The sequence below is a fragment of the Microcebus murinus genome, chromosome 16, assembly GCF_040939455.1.
Source record: "Microcebus murinus isolate Inina chromosome 16, M.murinus_Inina_mat1.0, whole genome shotgun sequence".
NCBI lineage: Eukaryota > Metazoa > Chordata > Mammalia > Primates > Cheirogaleidae > Microcebus > Microcebus murinus.
In genome coordinates, this window is record NC_134119.1 from 52,944,435 (window position 1) to 52,965,754 (window position 21,320).

At 49.1% G+C, this 21,320-nt stretch overlaps 1 protein-coding gene and 1 long non-coding RNA gene across 2 annotated transcripts; one reads left to right on the forward strand and one right to left on the reverse strand.

The window, feature by feature from the left end:
- Positions 1 to 8,864: 8,864 nt before the first annotated feature.
- Positions 8,865 to 12,083, reverse strand: S100P (S100 calcium binding protein P). The gene is made up of 2 exons (XM_012747699.3): positions 11,823 to 12,083; positions 8,865 to 9,153 (listed from the first exon to the last, which is right to left on the reverse strand). Exons 1-2 carry the CDS (start codon positions 11,958 to 11,960, stop codon positions 9,007 to 9,009), a joined length of 285 nt encoding a protein of 94 aa, XP_012603153.1. The 5' UTR covers positions 11,961 to 12,083; the 3' UTR covers positions 8,865 to 9,006.
- Positions 12,084 to 12,153: 70 nt separating this feature from the next.
- Positions 12,154 to 20,535, forward strand: LOC142861075 (uncharacterized). The gene is made up of 3 exons (XR_012912441.1): positions 12,154 to 12,318; positions 18,776 to 19,018; positions 20,024 to 20,535. It is a non-coding gene; the product is annotated as an uncharacterized LOC142861075 (long non-coding RNA).
- Positions 20,536 to 21,320: the final 785 nt, after the last annotated feature.

The window sequence follows — 21,320 nt, forward strand, 5'->3', positions numbered from 1 at the left end:
ACGCTCCTGCCCCCAAAGGGTATCAACTAGGTGTGCTTTCATGTGCGTCAGACAGTACTTACCTATAACAAGCACACGTATCAGTGCTAGGTTTTTTCATACAGTATGTAAGCTTAGTGTTAGTGTCTGTCAGATGCAGTCTGCTGTTACTTATTCAGATAAACGTGGTGCCTATTGGAACAACAGAGGATAGAGCTACAGGTGTTGAGTTAGACTACAAAAATATTTTGCTGACTTAGCTAACAGTTTGGATTTTAATGGCTGCAGTAACTGAGTGAGGTAACTGTGGGGCATTTGCTATGAAGAATTCTATTTCTTACTGAAGAACAAATTATTAATATTGGATGAGTATTTCAACAGTGTGACTAATGTTTGAAATTATTTTTTCTAAGAGTTTTTCTATAACCTTCCAAAAGTAGTGATGTTTGTAGTTGCTATAAATCAAGCTTTGGAAATTCAAAAAATAAAAGACTGCCTTCCTTTTAGAAAAAAAATGCAATTTTCTGGTCACAAGGGCATAGTGCAGTTCATGTAAGTGTTGATGTAGTTTATAGTCAGACTCCTTTTCTCTTCTGCAAAAGGTACTGTTAAGTAAACCAGGTTTTCTAAATAGTTTTTAACATTTCAGACTTAGGAAGTTAGTAGTAGGATTTTATTTAAAGGCCCTAGGTATTAATTTTTTAATGAGTGCTTTAACTTAAAACAGATATTTGAATAGCTGCTGCAACGTAGTATCTTGTGTGTGATTTTTTTTTAAGTTGACATGTGCAGTCTAATCGTTTCATAAAAGTTGGATCTTTTCCTGTGCCCATCATGAGTTTGTGAACCATGAAGAAAATGAGAGTAGAAGATGCCCAGACAAGTCGGATAATAGTAACTACAGTGGTTGCTAATGTTGACATTATTAAGCTGTAATTAGTAATTTGGATGGCAGTATTTATCTTTGTTGTAAACTCTTTTTTTTTTTTTTTTTTTTTTTTGAGACAGAGTCTCGCTTTGTTGCCCAGGCTAGAGTGAGTGCCGTGGCGTCAGCCTAGCTCACAGCAACCTCCAACTCCTGGGCTCAAGCAATCCTGCTGCCTCAGCCTCCCGAGTAGCTGGGACTACAGGCATGCGCCACTATGTCCGGCTGATTTTTTCTATATATATTAGTTGGCCAATTAATTTCTTTCTATTTATAGTAGAGACAGGGTCTCGCTCTTGCTCAGGCTGGTTTCGAACTCCTGACCTCGAGCAATCCGCCTGCCTCGGCCTCCCAGAGAGCTAGGATTACAGGCGTGAGCCACCACGCCCGGCCTGTTGTAAACTCTTACAGCTGAATTACTTAAGTATAATTTATAGAATATCAGTGCAGTTAATTCTTAATGGACAATCTGAAATCTAAATTGCAGATTTAAAAGGTACTGTACAACCATTGTATCTGTAAATAACTTTAATTAGCACCTTTTTGTCACTTAGAATAATATGTAATACTACTTGAGTGAACTCTTTTGGAAGTTATATCAAGTTCTAGTGTTTGCTTCTTAGTAATTGAACTTAGTAATTGAATTTACAGTTCTGTCCTAGACATTTTGCACTAAAGTAGCCAAATCCATTCTTGTGTCTTTTTGTTAATGTGCTCTGTACCACTGGTGAGTGCTCCATAGTTTCCTTACCTGGTGCTACAGAATGTTATTTTACATCCCTATGGCTATTGCCAAGGCTACAAAAAAAGAAAAAGGTATATTTGTATGCAACACTAACCTTTTGACTGCTAATGCATGTTTCTGCTTGCTGTGCCTTGTTATGGCTGCTTTTTTGTGCTAATAAAGTATATTTGGTGTTCTCCTTGTAAAAAAATATATAGAGAGAGAGGGGAAAAAAGATGGCGGATGAGAAACACTGCCAGACAGAGTGTCTCTGCAGAAAAGATAGATTCTAGCAGAAATCAGAAGAAAGAAGCAAGAAGACGAGCCTACATCGGATGAGGGTCGGAAGGAGGAGTACCTGAGACCACGGGAGACTCCACGGGAGGAGGTCATGGAGGAGAACTGGAAGCTGGGACCACTGGAGCCGTTTCCCCTCCCCTGCATCCCGGACAGCTGGTGGGCTCCCCAGCGAGTGGAGAGACCTGCGGACACCAGCCCAGCGACGGACAGCCGCTGCCAGTGAGCGGAACAAGAACTGATAACAGGGCATAAAAACAACAGCATAGCCTGTTCCTCCAAACAAGCGCCACCTACTGACAGGGAGAGCATCCTGCACACCCTTATCAGGACAGGGAGTGGACAAATCTCACCCACAGACACCACCTTCCAGCTCAGAAACTAAACAAGGCGTGTGAATACCCAAACAAAAACCTAAAGAAAAGAAACAACAACTGATCAATATGGGAAGAAACCAGCGAAGGAACTCAGGAAATATGAAGAACCAAACGGAAAACTCTCCTGCAAAGAGGAGCCCCAGCCCCCTAGAAACAGGCACCAACCAAAATCAGGCAACCAAAATGACAGAAGAGGAATTTCGTCTGTGGATCATAAGAACACTCACCGAGCTGCAACAACAACTCAATAACCAACACAAAGAAACCACAAAAAGCCTCCAGGATCTGGAAAAAGAAATAGACACAAGGAGAAAAGTTTAACTGAACTCCTGGAAATGAAGAATTCAAGGAACTACAAAATATAGTGGAAAGTCTCAAGAACAGGGTAGATCAAACAGAAGAAAGAATCTCAGAGCTTGAAGATAACACCCTCCAATTAAATAAATCAGTCACAGAAATAGAGCAGAGAAACAAGAAAAAAGAGCAAAGCCTACAAGAGCTGTGGGATTATGTGAAGAAACCTAACGTGAGGGTCATAGGGTTAGCAGAAGGGGAAGAAAACAACACTCAAGGGTTGGACAAGCTGTTTGAAGATATAATAGAGGAAAATTTCCCAGGCCTTGCTCAAAATATTGATATACAAGTTCAAGAAGCTCAGAGGACCCCTGGGAGATTCAATGCAAACAGAAAGACGTCACGACATGCAGTCATCAGACTGACCAAAGTATCAACTAAAGAGGCCCTTCTAAGAGCTGTAAGACAAAAGAAGCAAGTAACATACAAGGGAAAGCCAATTCGAATAACACCAGACTTCTCTAATGATACTTTACAAGCAAGGAGAGACTGGGGCCCCATTCTCACTCTTTTGAAACAAAACAATGCCCAGCCTAGAATATTATTCCCTGCAAAACTAAGCTTCGTATATGAAGGAGAAATAAAGACATTCTCAGACAAGCAAAGGCTCAGAGAATTCACCAAGACAAGACCAGCCCTACAAGAAGTACTTAAAACAGCGTTACGCACGGAACATCATAATAATAACCCACGAATATAAAAATAACCAAAACCCAAAGATATTAAAGGCCAGATATTACAGTGGCTCAAGACAGAAATCATAGCAACAACATCCAACCCAACAGAATGAACAGTAATCTACCTTACCTATCAGTTCTCTCAATAAATGTGAATGGCTTAAACTCTCCACTCAGGAGACATAGGCTGGCTGAATGGATAAGAAAATACAGGCCAAGTATATGCTGTCTTCAGGAAACATATCTAACCTGCAAGGATGCATATAGACTAAAAATAAAAGGGTGGAGATCAATATTCCAAGCAAATAGAAGCCAAAAGAAGGCTGGTGTGGCAGTTCTAATTTCAGACGATTTAGTTTTTAAACCAACAAAAGTAGTGAAAGACAAAGAGGGTCATTATATAATGGTGAAGGGCACAGTTCAACAAGAAGAGATAACAATTTTAAATATATATGCACCCAACTTAGGTGCACCCAGATTCATAAAGCAAACCTTACTGGAGCTAAGCAAATGGATTAATAGCAACTCTATAATCACCGGAGATTTCAACACCCCACTGACGGCACGAGACAGATCCTCCAAACAGAGGATCATTCTTTATTCATTAATTCTTTATTCATTAATAAAGAAATAATGGACTTAAACAAAACTCCAGAACAATTGGGTCTGACTGACATTTACAGAACATTCTACCCAAAATCCACTGAATATACGTTCTTCTCATCAGCACACGGGACATTCTCTAAGATTGACCATATCCTAGGACACAAAGTAAATCTCAAGAAATTTAAAAAAATAGAAATCATACCATGTATCTTCTCAGATCACAGTGGAATAAAAGTAGAAATCAACCGTAACAGAAACTCACATTTCTATGCAAAAACGTGGAAATTAAACAACCTCCTACTAATTGATTACTTCATAAATGAAGAAATCAAGATGGAAATAAAAAAATTCTATGAAGAAAATGACAATGGAGAGACAAGTTATCAAATCCTGTGGGACACAGCTAAAACAGTTCTGAGAGGAAAGTTTATCTCCATAAATGCCTATAACCAAAAGTAAAAAAGATCACAAATAGACAATCTAATGAAACGACTCAAAGAGCTCGAAAAAGAAGAACAGACCAGCCCCCAACCCAGCAGAAGAAGTGAAATCAACAAGATCAAATCAGAACTAAATGAAATTGAAAATAGGGAAGCTATTCAGGAGATTAACAAAACAAAAAGTTGGTTCTTTGAAAAAATAAACAAAATTGACACACCACTGGCTAAGCTAACGAAAACCAGAAAAGAGAAATCTCTAATAATCTCCATCAGAAACAAAAAAGGAGATATCACAACTGATCCCAAAGAGATACAAGATATAATTTATGAGTACTACAAAAATCTTTATTCACACAAATTGGAAGATGTGGAGGAAATGGACAAATTTCTAGAAACACATAGCCTCCCTAGGCTCAATGAGGAAGAAATAGATTCCCTGAACAGACCAATCTCAACTGCTGAAATAGAAACAGCAATTAAAAATCTCCCTAAAAAGAAAAGTCCTGGTCCAGATGGCTTCACACCTGTATTTTACCACACTTACAAAGAAGAACTAGTACCTATCTTGCAGAAACTATTCCACAACATCGAGAAGACCGGAAACCTCCCCGACACCTTTTATGAAGCGAATATTACTCTGATACCAAAACCAGGAAAGGACGCAACAAAAAAAGAAAGCTACAGACCAATATCCCTAATGAATATAGATGCAAAAATTTTCAACAAAATCTTAGCTAACCAAATCCAGACGCTTATTAAAAAAATAATCCATCACGACCAAGTGGGCTTCATCCCAGGGATGCAGGGATGGTTCAACATAGGTAAATCTATAAATGCAATTCACCACATAAACAGAAGCAAAAACAAAGACCACATGATTCTTTCAATAGATGCAGAAAAAGCTTTTGACAAAATTCAACACCCTTTCATGATACGAACACTTAAGAAAATAGGCATAGAAGGGACATACCTAAAAATGATACAAGCCATATATGACAGACCCATAGCCAACATTATACTGAATGGGGAAAAACTGAAAGCATTCCCACTTAGAACTGGAACCAGACAAGGCTGCCCACTATCTCCACTTCTATTCAACATAGTGCTGGAAGTCCTGGCTACAGCAATCAGACAGGAAAGTGGAATTAAAGGTATCCAAATAGGGGCAGAAGAGATCAAACTTTCACTGTTTGCTGATGATATGATATTATATTTAGAAAACCCCAAAGATTCAACCAAGAAACTCCTGGAACTGATCAATGAATTTAGTAAAGTCTCAGGATACAAAATCAATACACAGAAATCAGAGGCATTCGTATACGCCAACAACAATCAAATTGAGAACCAAATTAAAAACTCAATACCCTTCACAATAGCAACAAAGAAATTAAAGTACCTAGGAGTATACTTAACCAAGGAGGTAAAAGACTTCTACAGGGAGAACTATGAAACACTGAGGAAGGAAATAGCAGAGGATGTAAACAGATGGAAATCCATTCCATGCTCATGGATCGGCAGACTCAACATCATTAAAATGTCTATACTACCCAAACTGATCTACAGATTCAATGCAATACCTATTAAAATCCCATCAGCATTCTTCACAGATATAGAAAAAATAATTTTACGCTTTGTTTGGAACCAAAGAAGACCCCGAATATCAAGAGCAATTCTAGGCAACAAAAACAAAATGGGAGGTATTAATATGCCAGATCAAACTATACTACAAAGCTGTAGTAATTAAAACAATCTTGTATTGGCACAAAAATAGGAATATTGATCAGTGGAACAGCTCTGAGAATCCTGATATAAAACCATCCTCATATAGCCATCTAATCTTTGACAAAGCAGACAAAAACATACGCTGGGGAAAAGAATCCCTTTCCAATAAATGGTGCTGGGAAAACTGGATAGCCACTTGTAGAAGGCTAAAGCAGGACCCACACCTTTCACCTCTCACAAAAATCAACTCACACTGGATAACAGACTTAAACCTAAGGTATGAAACTATTAGAATTCTAGAGGAAAATGTTGGAAACCCTCTTCTAGACATCGGCCTAGCCAAAGAGTTTATGAAGAAGTCCCCAAAGGCAATCGCAGCAGCAACAAAAATAAATAAATGGGACATGATCAAACTACAAAGATTCTGCACAGCCAAAGAAATAGTCATGAAAGTAAACAGACAACCTACAGAATGGGAGAAAATTTTTGCATCCTACGTATCCGATAAAGGGCTGATAACTAGAATATACTTAGAACTCACGAAAATCAGCAAGAAAAAATCAAATAACCCTATTAAAAAGTGGGCAAAGGACTTGAACAGAAACTTTTCTAAAGAAGACAGAAGAATGGCCAACAAACATATGAAAAAATGCTCATCATCTCTAATCATCAGGGAAATGCAAATCAAAACTACAATGAGATATCACTTAACTCCAGTTAGAATGGCCTTTATCAAAAGGTCTCCAAATAACAAATGCTGGCATGGATGCAGAGAGAGAGGAACACTCCTACACTGCTGGTGGGACTGCAAACCAGTTCAACCTCTGTGGAAAGCAATATGGAGATACCTTAAAGCGATACAAGTGAATCTACCGTTTGATCCAGCAATCCCATTGCTGGGCATCTACCCAAAAGATCCAATGACACTCTACAAAAAAGACACCTGCACTCGAATTTTTATAGCAGGACAATTCATAATAGCAAGGCTGTGGAAACAGCCCAAGTATCCATCAATCCAAGAATGGATTAATCAAATGTGGTATATGTATACCATGGAGTACTATTCAGCTCTAAGAAACAATGGTGATATAGCACATCTTATATTTTCCTGGTTAGAGCTGGAACCCATACTACTAAGTGAAGTATCTGAAGAATGGAAAAACAAGCACCAGATATATTCTCCAGCAAACTGGTATTAACTGAGTAGCACCTAAGTGGACACATAGGTACTACAGTAATAGCATATTGGGCAGGTGGGAGGGAGGTGGGGGGCGGGTATATATATATATAATGAGTGAGATGTGCACCATCTGGGGGATGGTCATGATGGAAACTCAGACTTGTGGGGGGGGAGGGGATTTATTGAAACCTTAAAATCTGTTCCCCCATAATATGCTGAAATAAAAAAAAAATATATATATATATATATAGAGAGAGAGAGAAACAAAATTAGCCGGGCATGGTGGCGCATGCCTGTAGTCACAGCTACTCAGGAGGCTGAGGCAGGAGGATCGCTTGAGCCCAGGAGTTTGAGGTTGCTTGCTTGCCCAGGTGAGGAGCTTGCACCCCAGCTCTGAGCCTGTGGCTGAGACCAGGAAGCAAGGCTCTGGTGTCCGCAGCAGCTTCTCTAGGCTTTGCCTTCCCTCAAAACTAATACGCCGGGTGATTTTTCATTCACAAGATGCTGACTAATTTGTTAAGCAGAGAGAAAAAGGAAAAAGGATTCCACCCTGGTGTGCCCTTTTGGTTCCCCCATTATTAACTTACTCTTTGCCCTTTATTTAAGTGTGCGGATGCCTCAGCGCCTCAGATCATTGTGTCCGCCTCAAAGGGATTCCCATTTCTTCTATCGTGAAAATGTCTTCAAACATAAGAAGAGGCTTCGAATCCTGGGCATTCAAAAAATGATAGGAGTCCTAAAACCAGATCCAATTACCAATATGATATCCAAGACCTCACCTGAGTCACTGTGGGTGCTTCCTGAAGCTAGTGATAAAACTGTACACCTGGGGCATGTGAGCAGTTGTTCACTGGTGACTCTAATCCTCACTTGTGATGTGTTTTTGTCTGTTACTGTGGGTTTTTTTTTTGAGACAGAGTCTCAAAACTGAGGTGACCTCTGTCACCCTAGATAGAGTGCAGTGGTGTCATCATAGCTCACTGGAACCTCACACTCCTGGGCTCAAGAGATCCTCCTGCCTCAACCCCCTGAGTAGCTGGGACTACAGGCATGCGCCACTGCACCCGGATAATTTTTCTATTTTTAGTAGAGACAGTGTCTTTCTCTTGCTCAGGCTGGTCTCAAACTCCTGAGCACAAGCATTGTTCCAGCCTTGGCCTCCTAGAGTGCTAGGACTACAGGTGTGAGCCACCGCGCCTGGCTTGCTACTGCATTTTATGGTCTTTTGGCAAAAATGGTATTGTATCATTAAAATATGTTACTTGCAAAAACATCATGTTTGGGAAGATGGGGGGAATCAGGTGTTCAATGAGCAGCTAGGGACTGAATGCATGGATGCGTGTCCCTGACCCCTCTCCGGTCCAGGACAGGGTGGCCATGCTGTGCCTCAGCCAAGGGTTGGCACAGGCGGGCAGTCAGGAAACGGCCAATGACTGGATTCTTACCAACTGACCTGTCCGCCACTCCAAGTCTCCACCAGGCAGGCAATGGGTGAATAAATGACAAATTTAATTAGTGAATTATTTTTTGTGGGAAGGAGACATGACGTTTCAAGGAAATAACTAGTTTCTCAGAGACCAGGATCATTTCACAAGTATTTATTAATCACAGGAACATCAGCGGGCTCAGCCCAGGGAAGTAATCGCCAACAAGGACTTTCTGGAAGCCAGGGGCCCACCTCCAGGCCCTGCCGCGCCTCTGGCAGGAATCTGGATCTCTGGGGTATCATTCGCATCCTGCCTGGAAGAACCTGTGACAGGCACATGTGAGCGCAGCTACAAACATCATGAACTCACTGAAGTCCACCTCGGCATCTCCGTTGGCATCCAAGTCCTTGAGCATTTTGTCCACGGCATCCTTGTCCTTCCCGGTCTAGAGGAGGGACAGGCCTGGGGTCAGGAGTGGCTGCACCTGGGCAGGCCCTTGGCTTCAGCCAAGCACCCCTGTGGGGCAGAGGGAAGGCACCCAGCTTTGTTTGCTGTCGGTCCCTCAGGCTCAGTGCTAGGGCTGGCTGTGCGTACCAGACGCGCGGTGTCCCTGGAAAGAACTCAAGGGCTTAAGAAGGGAGCTGTCCTAAGCTATGTGGCATGACAAGAAATAACTTGTAATGTTTTTAGGGCAAATTTCAATTGTTTTGTGCAATGCAGGGGGGAGTTTTATTTTCTTAATATTTTTTGAAGGGGATAGGCTTTGGATTTATAATGTGCTTTAAAATGGAGGCTATTCCCAGGAAAGACGTGCACCCAATCCTCTATTCTGTGTGCATGGAGCTGGCTGCTTCGCACAGCCTGTGACCTCACAACCGCCAGGCAAGGAGGATGCATCGCTGCGTCACAGATGGAGACAATAACCTCCGAGGGCCCAAGCGACCCGGCTTGAGGTCACATGGGGAGAGGGAAAGCTGGGTTGAGACCCACGTGTGGAGGGCCCGCAGAGGCCCTGTCCTCCTCTCCGCTCAAGGACCCTGGCTAGGGGCCAAGGTCACAGGTCTTCTTTGACAGGGCCAGGCCGGCAGGGGTCTCTGAGAGCCTGCTCATGTGGCAGTTGGCAGCTGCATGGTCCTCAGCAAGGGACCAAGCACAACCAGTTTGCAGAGCTGAGCATCAGCAGCAGGGGGTGCTGGCGACCCAGCCCTGGCCGGAGAGCTGCATGTCGGGTGGAGAAAAGAGTTAAATTGGTTGGAAACGATTATCTCACAGGAGAGCCCCGTTCATTACAGCATAATTTTAATAACAAAAGTAAGGGGAAAGTATGACTTCAGTAGTAAACAAAGAGTGAGCGGCAGGTCTGGTCGGAATACCAGTGCCATTCCAAGTGATCTCATGAAGTCTGTGGCCACGTGGTCACATAGTATTTATGAAGCCCCAAGTGTGCCAGGCGCTGGGCTGGGCATCCAGAAACAGGTCTCGAGGCCAGCCCAGTCCCTGCCCTCAGGCAGACATTGTTCTCTGACTGTCCTCATCTGGAGCAAGGGCTGCTGGGGTGCAGACACTTGGGCCTTCTGCTTACTCAGCCCCCTGGAGACGCTGATGTAACCCAAGTTAGGGAAAGCCTGGCTTAGCCACCATTCCCAAAGTGTGTTCCCTGGACACCTCCCCCCGCCCCTCCCCATGGGAACATCTTGGGCCAAAATCCCCTGGGGTTAAATTCTCAAACTTTGATCTTTGATCGTTATCAGAACACCCCATGCCCCAGGCACAAGTTCCCAACATGGAGTGTGTGTTCAATGAGTGTCAGAGTTTGAGAAAGAAGTTAAATTGCATATAAATTAGGATTTCACATCACTTTTGCATGGGGAAGAAGCTGGGAAGGAGAGGGAGAGTCCAGGGAGAATTTCTTCCCTCCATGTTTCTATATTTTCACATTTTCTACCACAAATAGAACCTTATTTTATTTTATTTTGTTTTATTTTATTTTATTTTATTTTATATTTTTTTGAGACAGAGTCTCACTTTGTTGCCCAGGCTAGAGTGAGTGCCATGGCGTCAGCCTGGCTCACAGCAACCTCAAACTCCTGGGCTCAAGCAATCCTCCTGCCTCAGCCTCCCAAGTAGCTGGGACTACAGGCATGCACCACCATGCCCGGCTAATTTTTTTCTAGATATATATCTTAGTTGGCCAATTAATTTCTTTCTATTTATAGTAGAGACGGGGTCTCGCTCTTGCTCAGGTTGGTTTCGAACTCCTGAGCTCAAAGGATCCGCCCGCCTCGGCCTCCCAGAGAGCTAGGATTACAGGCGTGAGCCACCGCGCCTGGCCTAGAACCTTATTTTAAAAAGATGTCTTCACTGCATTCATATTTAGAAAATAGAAACACAACATGCAAAAGTGCTTAGTGTCTTTGAGGTGATGCTCAAATTTCCAGTGGTGAGCGCCAGTATAGGTAGAGCCCTCAGAGGATGGTGGCAGACTGGGGGGCCAAGTGAGGAGGAGAGGGAAGGTAAGGGGAAGGAGGGAGAGGTGACACAGAGAAGGGAGGCAGGGAGCAAGCAGTAGAGGCCTAGGCCACCGGGTCAGGCCTTGAGGGCCCTTCTCTGAGGCTGCTGCCCAATGCAGGAGCCCACGGGAGGCTGCAGCTCTGGGTGGACAGGCGCCAGGCTGGGGCCTCCTCCTCTCCTCATTCCTAATCAGTCCCACCAATACCAGGCAACAAGGCCTGGGACTGGGAGGAAGGCAGGCAAACAGGTAGGCCATGGAACCAGGGGTATTGTGGCCAGCAGCCCGGGACAGGGACAGCAGCAAGGGCCCAGCACACGGCCCTGCATTCCGTTCTGTCCCCACTCACCACTCAGGATCGAGTTCCACTCTCCCACTCGGGCCCTGCGGGCAGAGAATCCCGGCCACACGCACACCAGGCCACTCCCATGCTTCAGGATCAACCTGACCACACCCTGTGCTGCTCAGAGGGCTCAGGTGTCCCCTCCTTGGGGTGGCAGGCATATGTTGGCCAGGCTGCGAGGGCCATGCAGGGTCTGCCCTGTCCCCCCAGTGGCTGTCCCTCTGCCTTCCTCATGTCCCTGCCGGCCTGGCCTGGCGCTCACCTCCAGGAAGCCAGGGAGCTCCTTCTCCATCAGCGCCCTCAGCTCCCCCTTGGTCAGGGTCTGCGCGCTGCCCTCGCCGCCTGCGTACCGGGCGAAGACATCGATGATCATGCCTATGGCCATCTCCAGTTCCGCCATGGTGCCGGACGCGGCCCACCTTCCTCCCGGGCTGCTGTGGCTAAGGAAATGTCCCGCCGGAGGCCTCTGGGTGCTTTATGAGGCCGGCCTCATGTTGACATAGAGGGAGGGACAAACAGGGATGGAACCGAGAACAAACCCTGCCCCTCCCACACTGCAACACCCGGTCGTGATGAAATGGATTGATGTGACTTCCTCCCTGGAACCTTTCCTCCGGCCAGGCCAGGCCCAGCGCATGGGCCGCCTCGGGCCACCCTAACTTTGCTGTGCTTACCTGTATCTGAGGCTCATCACTGAGTCATAGTGGTGTCACCATCCCTGGCCCCCTGGGAAAGTGGGCACCCGGGGAGCAGGCGGAGTGAGTATCGACTGGGCGGCTCCTGCGTGCAGATATCACGTGTGCTGGCACTGGGTGGGCGGGCGCCAGTGTGCCTGCGAGTGAGCGGGGGCTGGGTGCATGGGTGCGCACGGCCGTGCTCCTGTCGCCCCTCTCAGAACACCCGGGGCCATTCAGAGGGCCTGCTTCCACCTAGTCCCACCCGCTTCCCTGTAGGCCTCCGAAGATTCACTGAAAAGCAGTGGACGAAAGGCAGATTAATAGGAGAAAGGGCACAAATGTATTTAATCACAGTTCTGTGTAGCACGGCAGCCTTCAAGCTGAAGACCCAAAGATCGTGGAAACTGTCGTTTTTATGTTTAAGGTCAGCAAAGAGCGGACAGCACATGTAGAACTGTGATTGGCCTAAAGGGTGTGATCTGGTGCTGAGGGACTGGCTGGGTCCTCCCGGTCTCTCTGGGCAGCATTCTTCCTTCTGGCTGTGGGACAGGCCCTCTGGAATGGGGGTCTTATGACCTACAGTCACACAAAGTGGGTCAGAGAATTCCTTTATGGCCAGCTTTTACACAGAAGGGAGGGGCAGTTGGGCAGCAATTTAGTTTCATGGCTGGGTTCTGGTTTCTGTGACGCGCCTCGGGGGAGAGTGAGGGCGCAGATAGGAGGGCAGGGAAAGTCAGAGGGAAAGTTCTGAAATCAAAGCGGTTAGCTGTCCATTGTTGGCGTGAACACAAAAGAAAGGAATGCCGGGCTGGAGATCACTGAGCACTGACTTTGCCAGCCGCCTGGCTCCGCGTGGGGGAGGCTAACCCCCAGACCAGGTTTTCATTCTGCTCAAGACTTAGCAGCGATTGCGTTTAACTGGAATACTAGTTTCTTTCCAAAAGGAGAATGTGAAATGCTTCATGCAAAAAGCTTTCTTTCTGTCTCTGACCAGGTTGGGGTCATTTTTCTCCCACCTTCCAGGCTTGGGCACTCTGGGCTGCTGGTGGCAGGGTCCCCTTTAAGCAGTGAGACGCTGTGGGGTTCTGGGCTGACAGGAAGCACAAAGCAGCGGTGCAGGGGGCTGCGGATCTGGGCAGATTCTGTCATGTTCCCGGGGCTCATGGCACCGAGAGCTGGGACTGAATGGCTCCTGCCGGCTCCAGGATGGACGCTGGTGGAACAAGGCTGATTTGGGAAAGAAAAGCTCTTCTTCCCTCAGCAAACATCCCCCTAGTTTCAGCTCCCCTGCAATCATCTAACAACTGGTGTCCCCACCCAGGGCAGAGGGTGGGCCTGTGGGCAGCAGGATGGAGAAGGCAGGGCCTTGGCCCTCACTGGGGGCCCTGCCCTTAGGAGGCCCCAGGCTCCCCCTGGAGCTCCGGGCCCCTCTCCTGCTCCAGCATGGCCAGCCTGGCTGCTCCAGACATCTGGGCGCTGGCCAGAGGAGGAACTCGAATTGCAATTTTCCTGCACATTAACCTCGGCAAGAGGAGCCCCTGAAAGACAAAGGGGGCCCAGGTCATCCCCCCAGGGAGGTTCAGGCCACCCTAAACCAGGGGCATGGGCAGGCAGGAAGCATTTCCAGTGGGGTCAGGAGGTTTCAGGAAGACTATAAGGTGTGCAGAGGGGCAGGCAAGCCTTGGCCAGCCCAGCCTGCCCTGAACACGACATGTTGTGGGAGCGCCTCTGGATGTGGCTCTTCTGTTCCCTGGAGGCTGGGTCAGATGAGGTGTTCTGAAAAGGACGTCCACGCTCAGCAGACAAGGCCCCAGGCCCAGCGCGGAGCACAGGCCAAGCCACGTGGGTGCAGCAGGTTGGCCTGAGCCATCCAGGCCCTGCACTTGAGCCCTGGCGTTGGGAGCTCCCCAGCCAGAGAGGGGTGCCGTACGCACGGAGGAGGGAGAAGCAGGGAAGCTGGGAGGAAGACGGGTGCATGCTGGTGGGCTGGAGGGCCCTGGGCCCTGAACAGGGCTGGAGGGTGGAGTGGGTGTGGAGAGGGACCAAGGCCTGGAGGAGACAGTGCTGCGGACCATGGGACAGCAAAGGAACAGAGACACAAAGAATCGTCACTCTGGGGAAAGGAGAAGTTGGGGTGGGTTGGGAAGGGCCCTGCAGGCCGGCCTGCTCGGGCCCACGCGGATGTGACCCCAGCCACGCGTCAGAGACCCTGGGCAAGGAAGAGCTGGCTCTGTGGGGACCCCACCCACACCAACCAGCCCATTTCCAGGGCTGGCTGGCCCAGAGCTTCCCAGGTGACCGCAATGCGCAAGATCAACGGTCTGGGGGGTTTTCAGCCTGGAGACACAGGGTCAGACTTGCCATTTTGAGGCCCACTGGGCAGCTGGCATGGGAGGCTGGTGAGGCGCCACTGCCATGCCAATCAGCAGCCCCTGCCCCGAGAAGCTGGCGGAGGCCTCAGCAGGGAGCAGGGAAGCAGAGGAAGAGGAGGGGCCTCACTGCCCTCTGATGCAACCTCCACGCTTTGCAGAAGGGGAAACCAAGGCTCAGAGCAAGAAGGCAGGTCAACAGGCCTGGGTCCCTTCATGCCTGCCCACTTGCATGTCGATGCACAAACGGTTCCTGGTTCAAACCAGTTTTCCCCTTGATAATGTCTCAGACAAATATTTGACGAGGGAGGAGGTTGAGGGGTTGAGGAAGTGAGTTTCTCAGGGACCAGCTGAATGAGTGCCAGGGGTCACGCGCCACATGGCCGTGCGGGCAGGGGCCACGTCTCACCTGTGACAGAGGCCCTGAGACGCAGGGGTGGCCACTTGCTGACCTTTTTCTCCAGGCTGGACAGCTGGACGGTGCGGTCTCCCAGGCTCTCTTGCAGCCAGGAGGCCCACGCCACAGACCTGGTCAGGTGTCGCACTGAGGGCTACTCGAGGCTGCCCGGCTAATGCAAAGAGAAGGCCGTTAGCCCTACTGCCTTTGTCCTTCCTGAGACCTGGAAGTGACGTCCAGAGAAGCAGCAGCTATGTAGCAACCGCGGGGACGAGGCTGTGACAGATTCTTGCTGCTCGTGACTGAGAGAATCCCAACTGCGTATGTGTGTTTCTTAGGGACTGCTGTGACAGCACCACAAACTAGGTGGCTGAAAACAACCGAAATTTATTCTCTCACATTTATTCTGGAGCCTAGAAGAGTGAAATCAAGGCGTTGTCAGGGTCCGTTCCTTCTTGGGGCCTCAGAGGGAGAATCTGTCCCTTGCTTCTCTCCCCGCTCTGGTGGCTGCCGCCATCTTCGGCACTCTTGGCTTGCACCGCTGCGCTCCAAGGCTCCTCTGTTGTCACCCGCCGCCTTCCCTCTGTGTCTCCCTGTCTCAGGACACCAGCCATGATGAGTCGAGGGCCCACCTACTCCAGCACAGCCCATCTTATTACATTTGCTACGACCCTATTTCCAAATAAGGTCACATTCTGAGGTTCTGGGAAGGACACAAATTTTGGGGAGATATGTTCAACCCAGTACACTGGTGCAGAGCTCGGTTATGCCACCCAGTTCCTTGACGGTGAGCAGCCTGATATTGTAGAAGGACATAGGTCGGCTTCAGTTTGGTCCCTGGCTCTTTTTATTTGCTCCGTGACACTTGGACAAGTTCTGTGACCTGTCAGAGGATTATCATTATTACTCCTGTGACCTGGTGATAATAACCGTTGCCCCGAGAGATGGGGACACTGAGAGGCGAACACGGCATGGAATGAACTGCAGCGAAGCGTGCGGAGCACCTGGGGTGTCAGGAGCCGTTGTTCCCAGCGCCTGCCCTCCATGCTCCGGCTGCCTTCTCCGTGCCAGGCGCCCTAAGGTGCGGTGCTGGGTCTGGTTCCTCCTGTCCCTCAAGGAGCTGCCTCCAGTCTAGGACACTGAGAAGCAGCAGACAATGACAGTGGCATGCCAGAGGCTTGTGGGAGCCCCAAAGGGGACAAACCCAGCCAGGGAGGTCAGGGGGACTTCCCAGAAGAGGCGGGGTTCAGGTGAGACTTGAAGGAGCAGGTGTTAACTCCACAAAGGAGCTTATTTATTTATTTTGAGACAAGGTCTTGCTCTGTCACCCAGGCTAGAGTGCAGTGGCACAATCACAGCTCACTGCAACCTCCAACTCCTGGGCTCAAGTGATCCTCCTGGCGCAGCCTCCTCACTAGCTAGGACTACAGGTCCATGTCACCATGCCTAGTTAAAAAAAAATTTTTTTTAGAGATGGTGTCTCACTATGTTGCCCAGGCTGGTTTTGTACTCCCAGACTCAAGTGTTCCTCCCCTCTCAGGCTCCTAGAGTGCTGGGATTACAGCCTGAGCTCCCATGTCCAGCCAGGGCTTTATTTAGATGACTGATCTTCAGAGTTCGCTCACCAAACCAGCAGCGTCAGAATCCCCCAAGTTAGAGACCTGGGGCAGGGCCCCCAGCTGCAGGGGAGGCTTGGAGAGAAACAGCGCACGCCTCTAGGTGGTTCTGACGGGCTTCAGTGTGAGGACCACTGGCTAGACGAAGGGAGGGCGCTCTCAGCAGAGGGAGGAGCCTGTGCAAAGGATGAGTTGGGAGAGATCACGGCAGGGGTGGTGGCAGAAGTTCCAAGGACAGAGCTTAGGCTGGCAGGGCTGGCAGGAAGCAGGGTAAGGAATTTGGGTGTTTCCTAGAGCTGGAGGTCTGCAATCTTGGGCCTCTGCGAGCGGAGTTGAGTGTGGAGTGGCTTCGGAGAGAGCAGTGAAATATTAAACGTTGGCAAAGGGCCGGATAGGAAAAAGGCGTCCACCTCTCAAAGATGTGGCAGGTTGGATAGTGACTCCTGACCACCTTTTTGGGCCAGAGTTTCATGTTCTGGAGCCCCCAGATTTGGGGAGCCCCACTGTTCCTACCCTCTGCTCACCCAAAGGCCTCCTCAAGACCACACCTTAATACATCTTTGTTGAGGTGATTTTTGAGTCAAGATTTGCAGGTGACCCTGCTCTTAATTCAAGGGTCTTTCCCCAAGTCAGTGCCTTTCTTCTCTGTGCTCGAAAGAATTGTTAGTGATTTCAAATTTTCTAACTAAGGAAGACTTAGAAAGACAGGAAGATAGTGCTCCAAAATAGCCCAAAGTTCCCGTTTATATGAAACGCTCCAAGAGGACAAAGCGGAGGCCAGACCTGCGGCTGAAGGTGTCGGGGCGGGAGGGCGTGCTGGGCGTGGGAGCAGCTCAGCACTGGGTTCGGGGGACGGTTCCACAAGTCTATAAATTTACTTGAAAGCATCGTGTTATGCTCTGACATTGGGTGGGTTTTATGGTATGTAAATTATCCCTCAATATGGCTATAAAAATATGTGAATTTCAAAATAAAAAAAAGACTTCCAGGTGACGGGGTATGAGAAAACCCATAACAATGTGAAGGTGACTGAGCCCAAGTCTGAGGCTGGAGGCAGAGAGTGTTCTGCCTTGAAGCCAAGGGGCTTCAGAACACCTTTCACATGTTCAAACCCAGGCCTGACCCCAAAGTAACGTGTTAATGTCCTTCAAATGTCTTCCCTGGGCGGATCTCCAGGCACTAGCATGAATTCTTACCTGTGACCTTCATTTTAAGCAGAAGCCCAAGGAGGTCTCAGAAGTGTCCAAGTGGTGGCAGAGGCCTGAGTCCTGCCTCTGGGCACAGGGCTGCCTGGTGTGGGCCACGTGGCTTGGAGTGAGGAGCCTGCGGGCCTGCCTGGCCCCCCACTGGGCCGCTGACTCACTGAATGACCCTGGGGGAGTCCCTTCCCCCTCCAGGACCCCTTTCTTCATCTGTAAAACGAGCGGTTCAGATGAGGTAACCTCCAGGGCTCACGTTCTCCGGCCGAGCTGCCCACACTCCTCGGTGGGGACGATGCATGCTCCATGCACTAGAACACCCAGGACTCTGTAACATTTCTGTTTACACTGAGAAACTCATGAGGATTGTCAAGAGAAACGGGACCGTGTGGTGACCACATGGGGTCTCCATTCAGCAGTCTCCATTCCGCCAGCGGCCATGTGGTGGGGTCCTGCCCTGCAGAAACCGTCCGGGTGCCCAGGGAGGGAGGGCCTGTTTGCCAGCCTGGAGGAGGAGTCGGGAGACGGCCGATGGGTGGGCCTGGGCTGAAGTCTCCGGGAAGCCTGAAGTTGGCACATCCCGCATCCCTGCCCCCACCCTCACAGCAAAACTTCCAGCCCTGCCGGGCAACCCTCTGGTGTGGAAGGGGAGATCCCAGGCCTGGGGCAGATAGGCTGGGCTTGCGTCTGCCTCTTCCATGTACTGGCTGAGGGCCTCTCTGAGCCCAGTTTTCTCATCTGTAAAATAGGATGAAGTACCTCCCGCCTCTCATGGTTGTTGGGATAGGCAGAGTTCGGCCCAGAGGCTGCCTGCGTAGCTGCGATGGTTAATGTTCTGTGTCCACTGGGGTAGGCTATTGGGCCCAGTTGTTTATTCAGCCTCTAGCCTAGATGTTGCTGTGAAGATATTTTTTAGGTGTAATTAATATTTAAATCTGTGTATTTTGAATAAAGCAGATTACCTCCCATAATGTGGATGAGCCTCATCCAATCAGTTGAAGGCCTTAAAAGACGAAGGTTTCCAGAAAGAATTCTGGCTCAAGACTGCTATATAGAAAGCCTGCCAGATTCCAGCCTGCAGAATTTGGGCTCAAGACAGTGACATCAGCTCTTTCCCGAGTATCCAGCCTGCCCTGCAGATTTTGGACTTGCAGCCCCAACAATTGCGTGGGCCAGTTGTGTAAATCATCTCTCTCCATGGTAGGTAACGTTCTATTTCTCTATAAAACCGTAATACGGCAAGCACTGGACTGACTGCGGCCCATAGATAGATTTTATTGGCTAACATAGTGTTAAAATGAGTTACTGATGTTCAAAAACCCTAAAAACTTGGAAATCAGACAATTTGACCTCGCTGATGCCCTTCCCGGCCACAGCAGGACAGCCTAGCCCCTGCACTTCCCTGCCTGGCACCAGGCTGGCCTGGAGGAGGTGTGGCCTCCCTTCCGGCCGAAGGCCCAGGGCAGGCAGTAGGGGAGGAGGGGGAGGGGCCCACCCACGGCAGCGCCAGGGGCTGCACGCCGCCCTCCCGCAGGACAGTCGGGCTGGGGAGCTGGCTTGGGTCTGGGGCCAAACAGAGCCACGCGTCAGGCTCCCTAGGATGGCCGGGAGGTGTGGCGCCCAGGGGCAGCCCTGCTGGCTCCTGTGCTCACCAGGACGGCAGCAGCTGGTCCTGGAGCGCCAGGCCCGGAGGGGACGCCGCCTTGTCACCTCTGCCCCGTGTCCCGTCCAGAGTGAGGCTCACACCTGCCTCTCCAGAGCGCTGCGAAGACCCTGAATAAAGCGCACAGGACATTTTCCCTCATGTCCGGCAACTGTGACCCCCTGAGGGCTTGTCCCGGAGGGTGTATGGACAGGCCTGGCTGCCGAGCGCCCCACCCTGTCTTCCTCCCACCGCAGCAGCAATGAGAGGAGTCAAAGAGCCTACATGTTCTGAAGACGGTTAAATACTTTACCTTTAATCTTTATTTAAAATTTTTTATATTATGACTTTTATTAGTTTTTTAAATACTGGGAAATGTGAAGAATAAAAAGAAATGGAGCCTGAGAGGACTGTTGTTGACTGTAACAATTCGATAAATCACGTGGCTCCTGAGCAGGTTTAGACAATTCAAGGAAGAGTAGAAGGCACCTGATGACACTGAAAACCCTGCCCTCAGCCCCCAGCCTGGGAGAACTACTAACAGTTGCTGTGATTCCTTCCAGAACATTCTCACGCGGGCTGCCAGGAGTCAGTGCTGGTGTGTGGAGGTGAGGGTATGCGCGCCTCCTTCCCTTCCAGGCCCCTCCACTCTGCGGCCGCTCTTCCCCCTGCCGCCCTCGGGGGCTTCCTCGTCCTTCCTCATCCTCGGGGAGGGCCTCCCTCTCCACCAGCACTGCCCGTGCTGCCTGCCAGGGCCCAGGGAGCTCTGCAAAGGCTGGGTGAGTCCGGCCCACCCAGTGCCCAGAGCCCAGGGCAGGAGCCCTTTCGGGAGCCGTGAGTGAGGTCGGCAGAGCCGGGCAAGGGGAGCCTGAGGGTGCAGCTGAGGGACAGCCAGCATCCTGCTCAACTCTGCCCCCAACAGCCTGGTGCGCTCCGCAACCAGCCGACAGGATTGCTGGCTCGTGTCTCCCCAGGTGCACGGTGTAAATAAAGGTTTATTTAAAACCAACCAAGCACAGACAGGATCTGTGCCCTGCTCCCCTCCCACCCTCGCACTCCAGACGCAGCACCTTGGCCTTCCGTCATGCCAGGTGACGGATGTGGCCCCACTGTCCTCCAGCTCAAGAACGTTTGCTGCGGGCTTTATGTGGTTCCCTTTACCCACCTGGTGGCATTGTGAGAAGTTCGACAAGGAATGGTGTGCACCGGACCACATGAAATGCTGTTTCTGTGCCCAATGAGACCTGCCAGTGTTCCTTTCTCCAGTACTCTGCCAATGGGGTGAATTGTATCACTGGACATGCTGAGGCTGCGTAGCCCTGGCAGAGACTTCATGGCATCGACTATCTGGCTCCTAAAAGAACAATTTTGATCCCTGGTCTGGGGCAAAGTTTTCTCCAATTGTCACAGTCCTGTTCAGTCCAAAGGCTGGACTTTGAAGTGTTGCCCCAGTTCTTGGGCTCTAGGCTTAGAGGAATCACAAGCCTTGGCCCGAGGGAGAGAGATGACAGACACTTAGCAAGTGCCCGTGAGGAATTATTGTAAGGGAAATTTAAGAGTGCAAAGTGAAGGAGGTTTCCTAAGGGGAAATGGGTCTGTCTCTGTGAGTGAAGAACCTAATTAAATCTAGAATTCCTTCCTTTATATACTAGTGGTTTATGTTGATGTAAAGGTCAATTATAATTACTTAAAACTATATGCTCCCAGTTTTGGGGACTGAATTTTTCCAGGTATAGACATAACTTAAAAGCTATGTTCCAGTCATTCCTTTCTCCTATATGTGTGATGGGGAAGGTCACTGTTTGTGAGTTTTTCTATTTTCTGATTGGTGGTCATTGTTCCATGGTTTAATCACCCCAT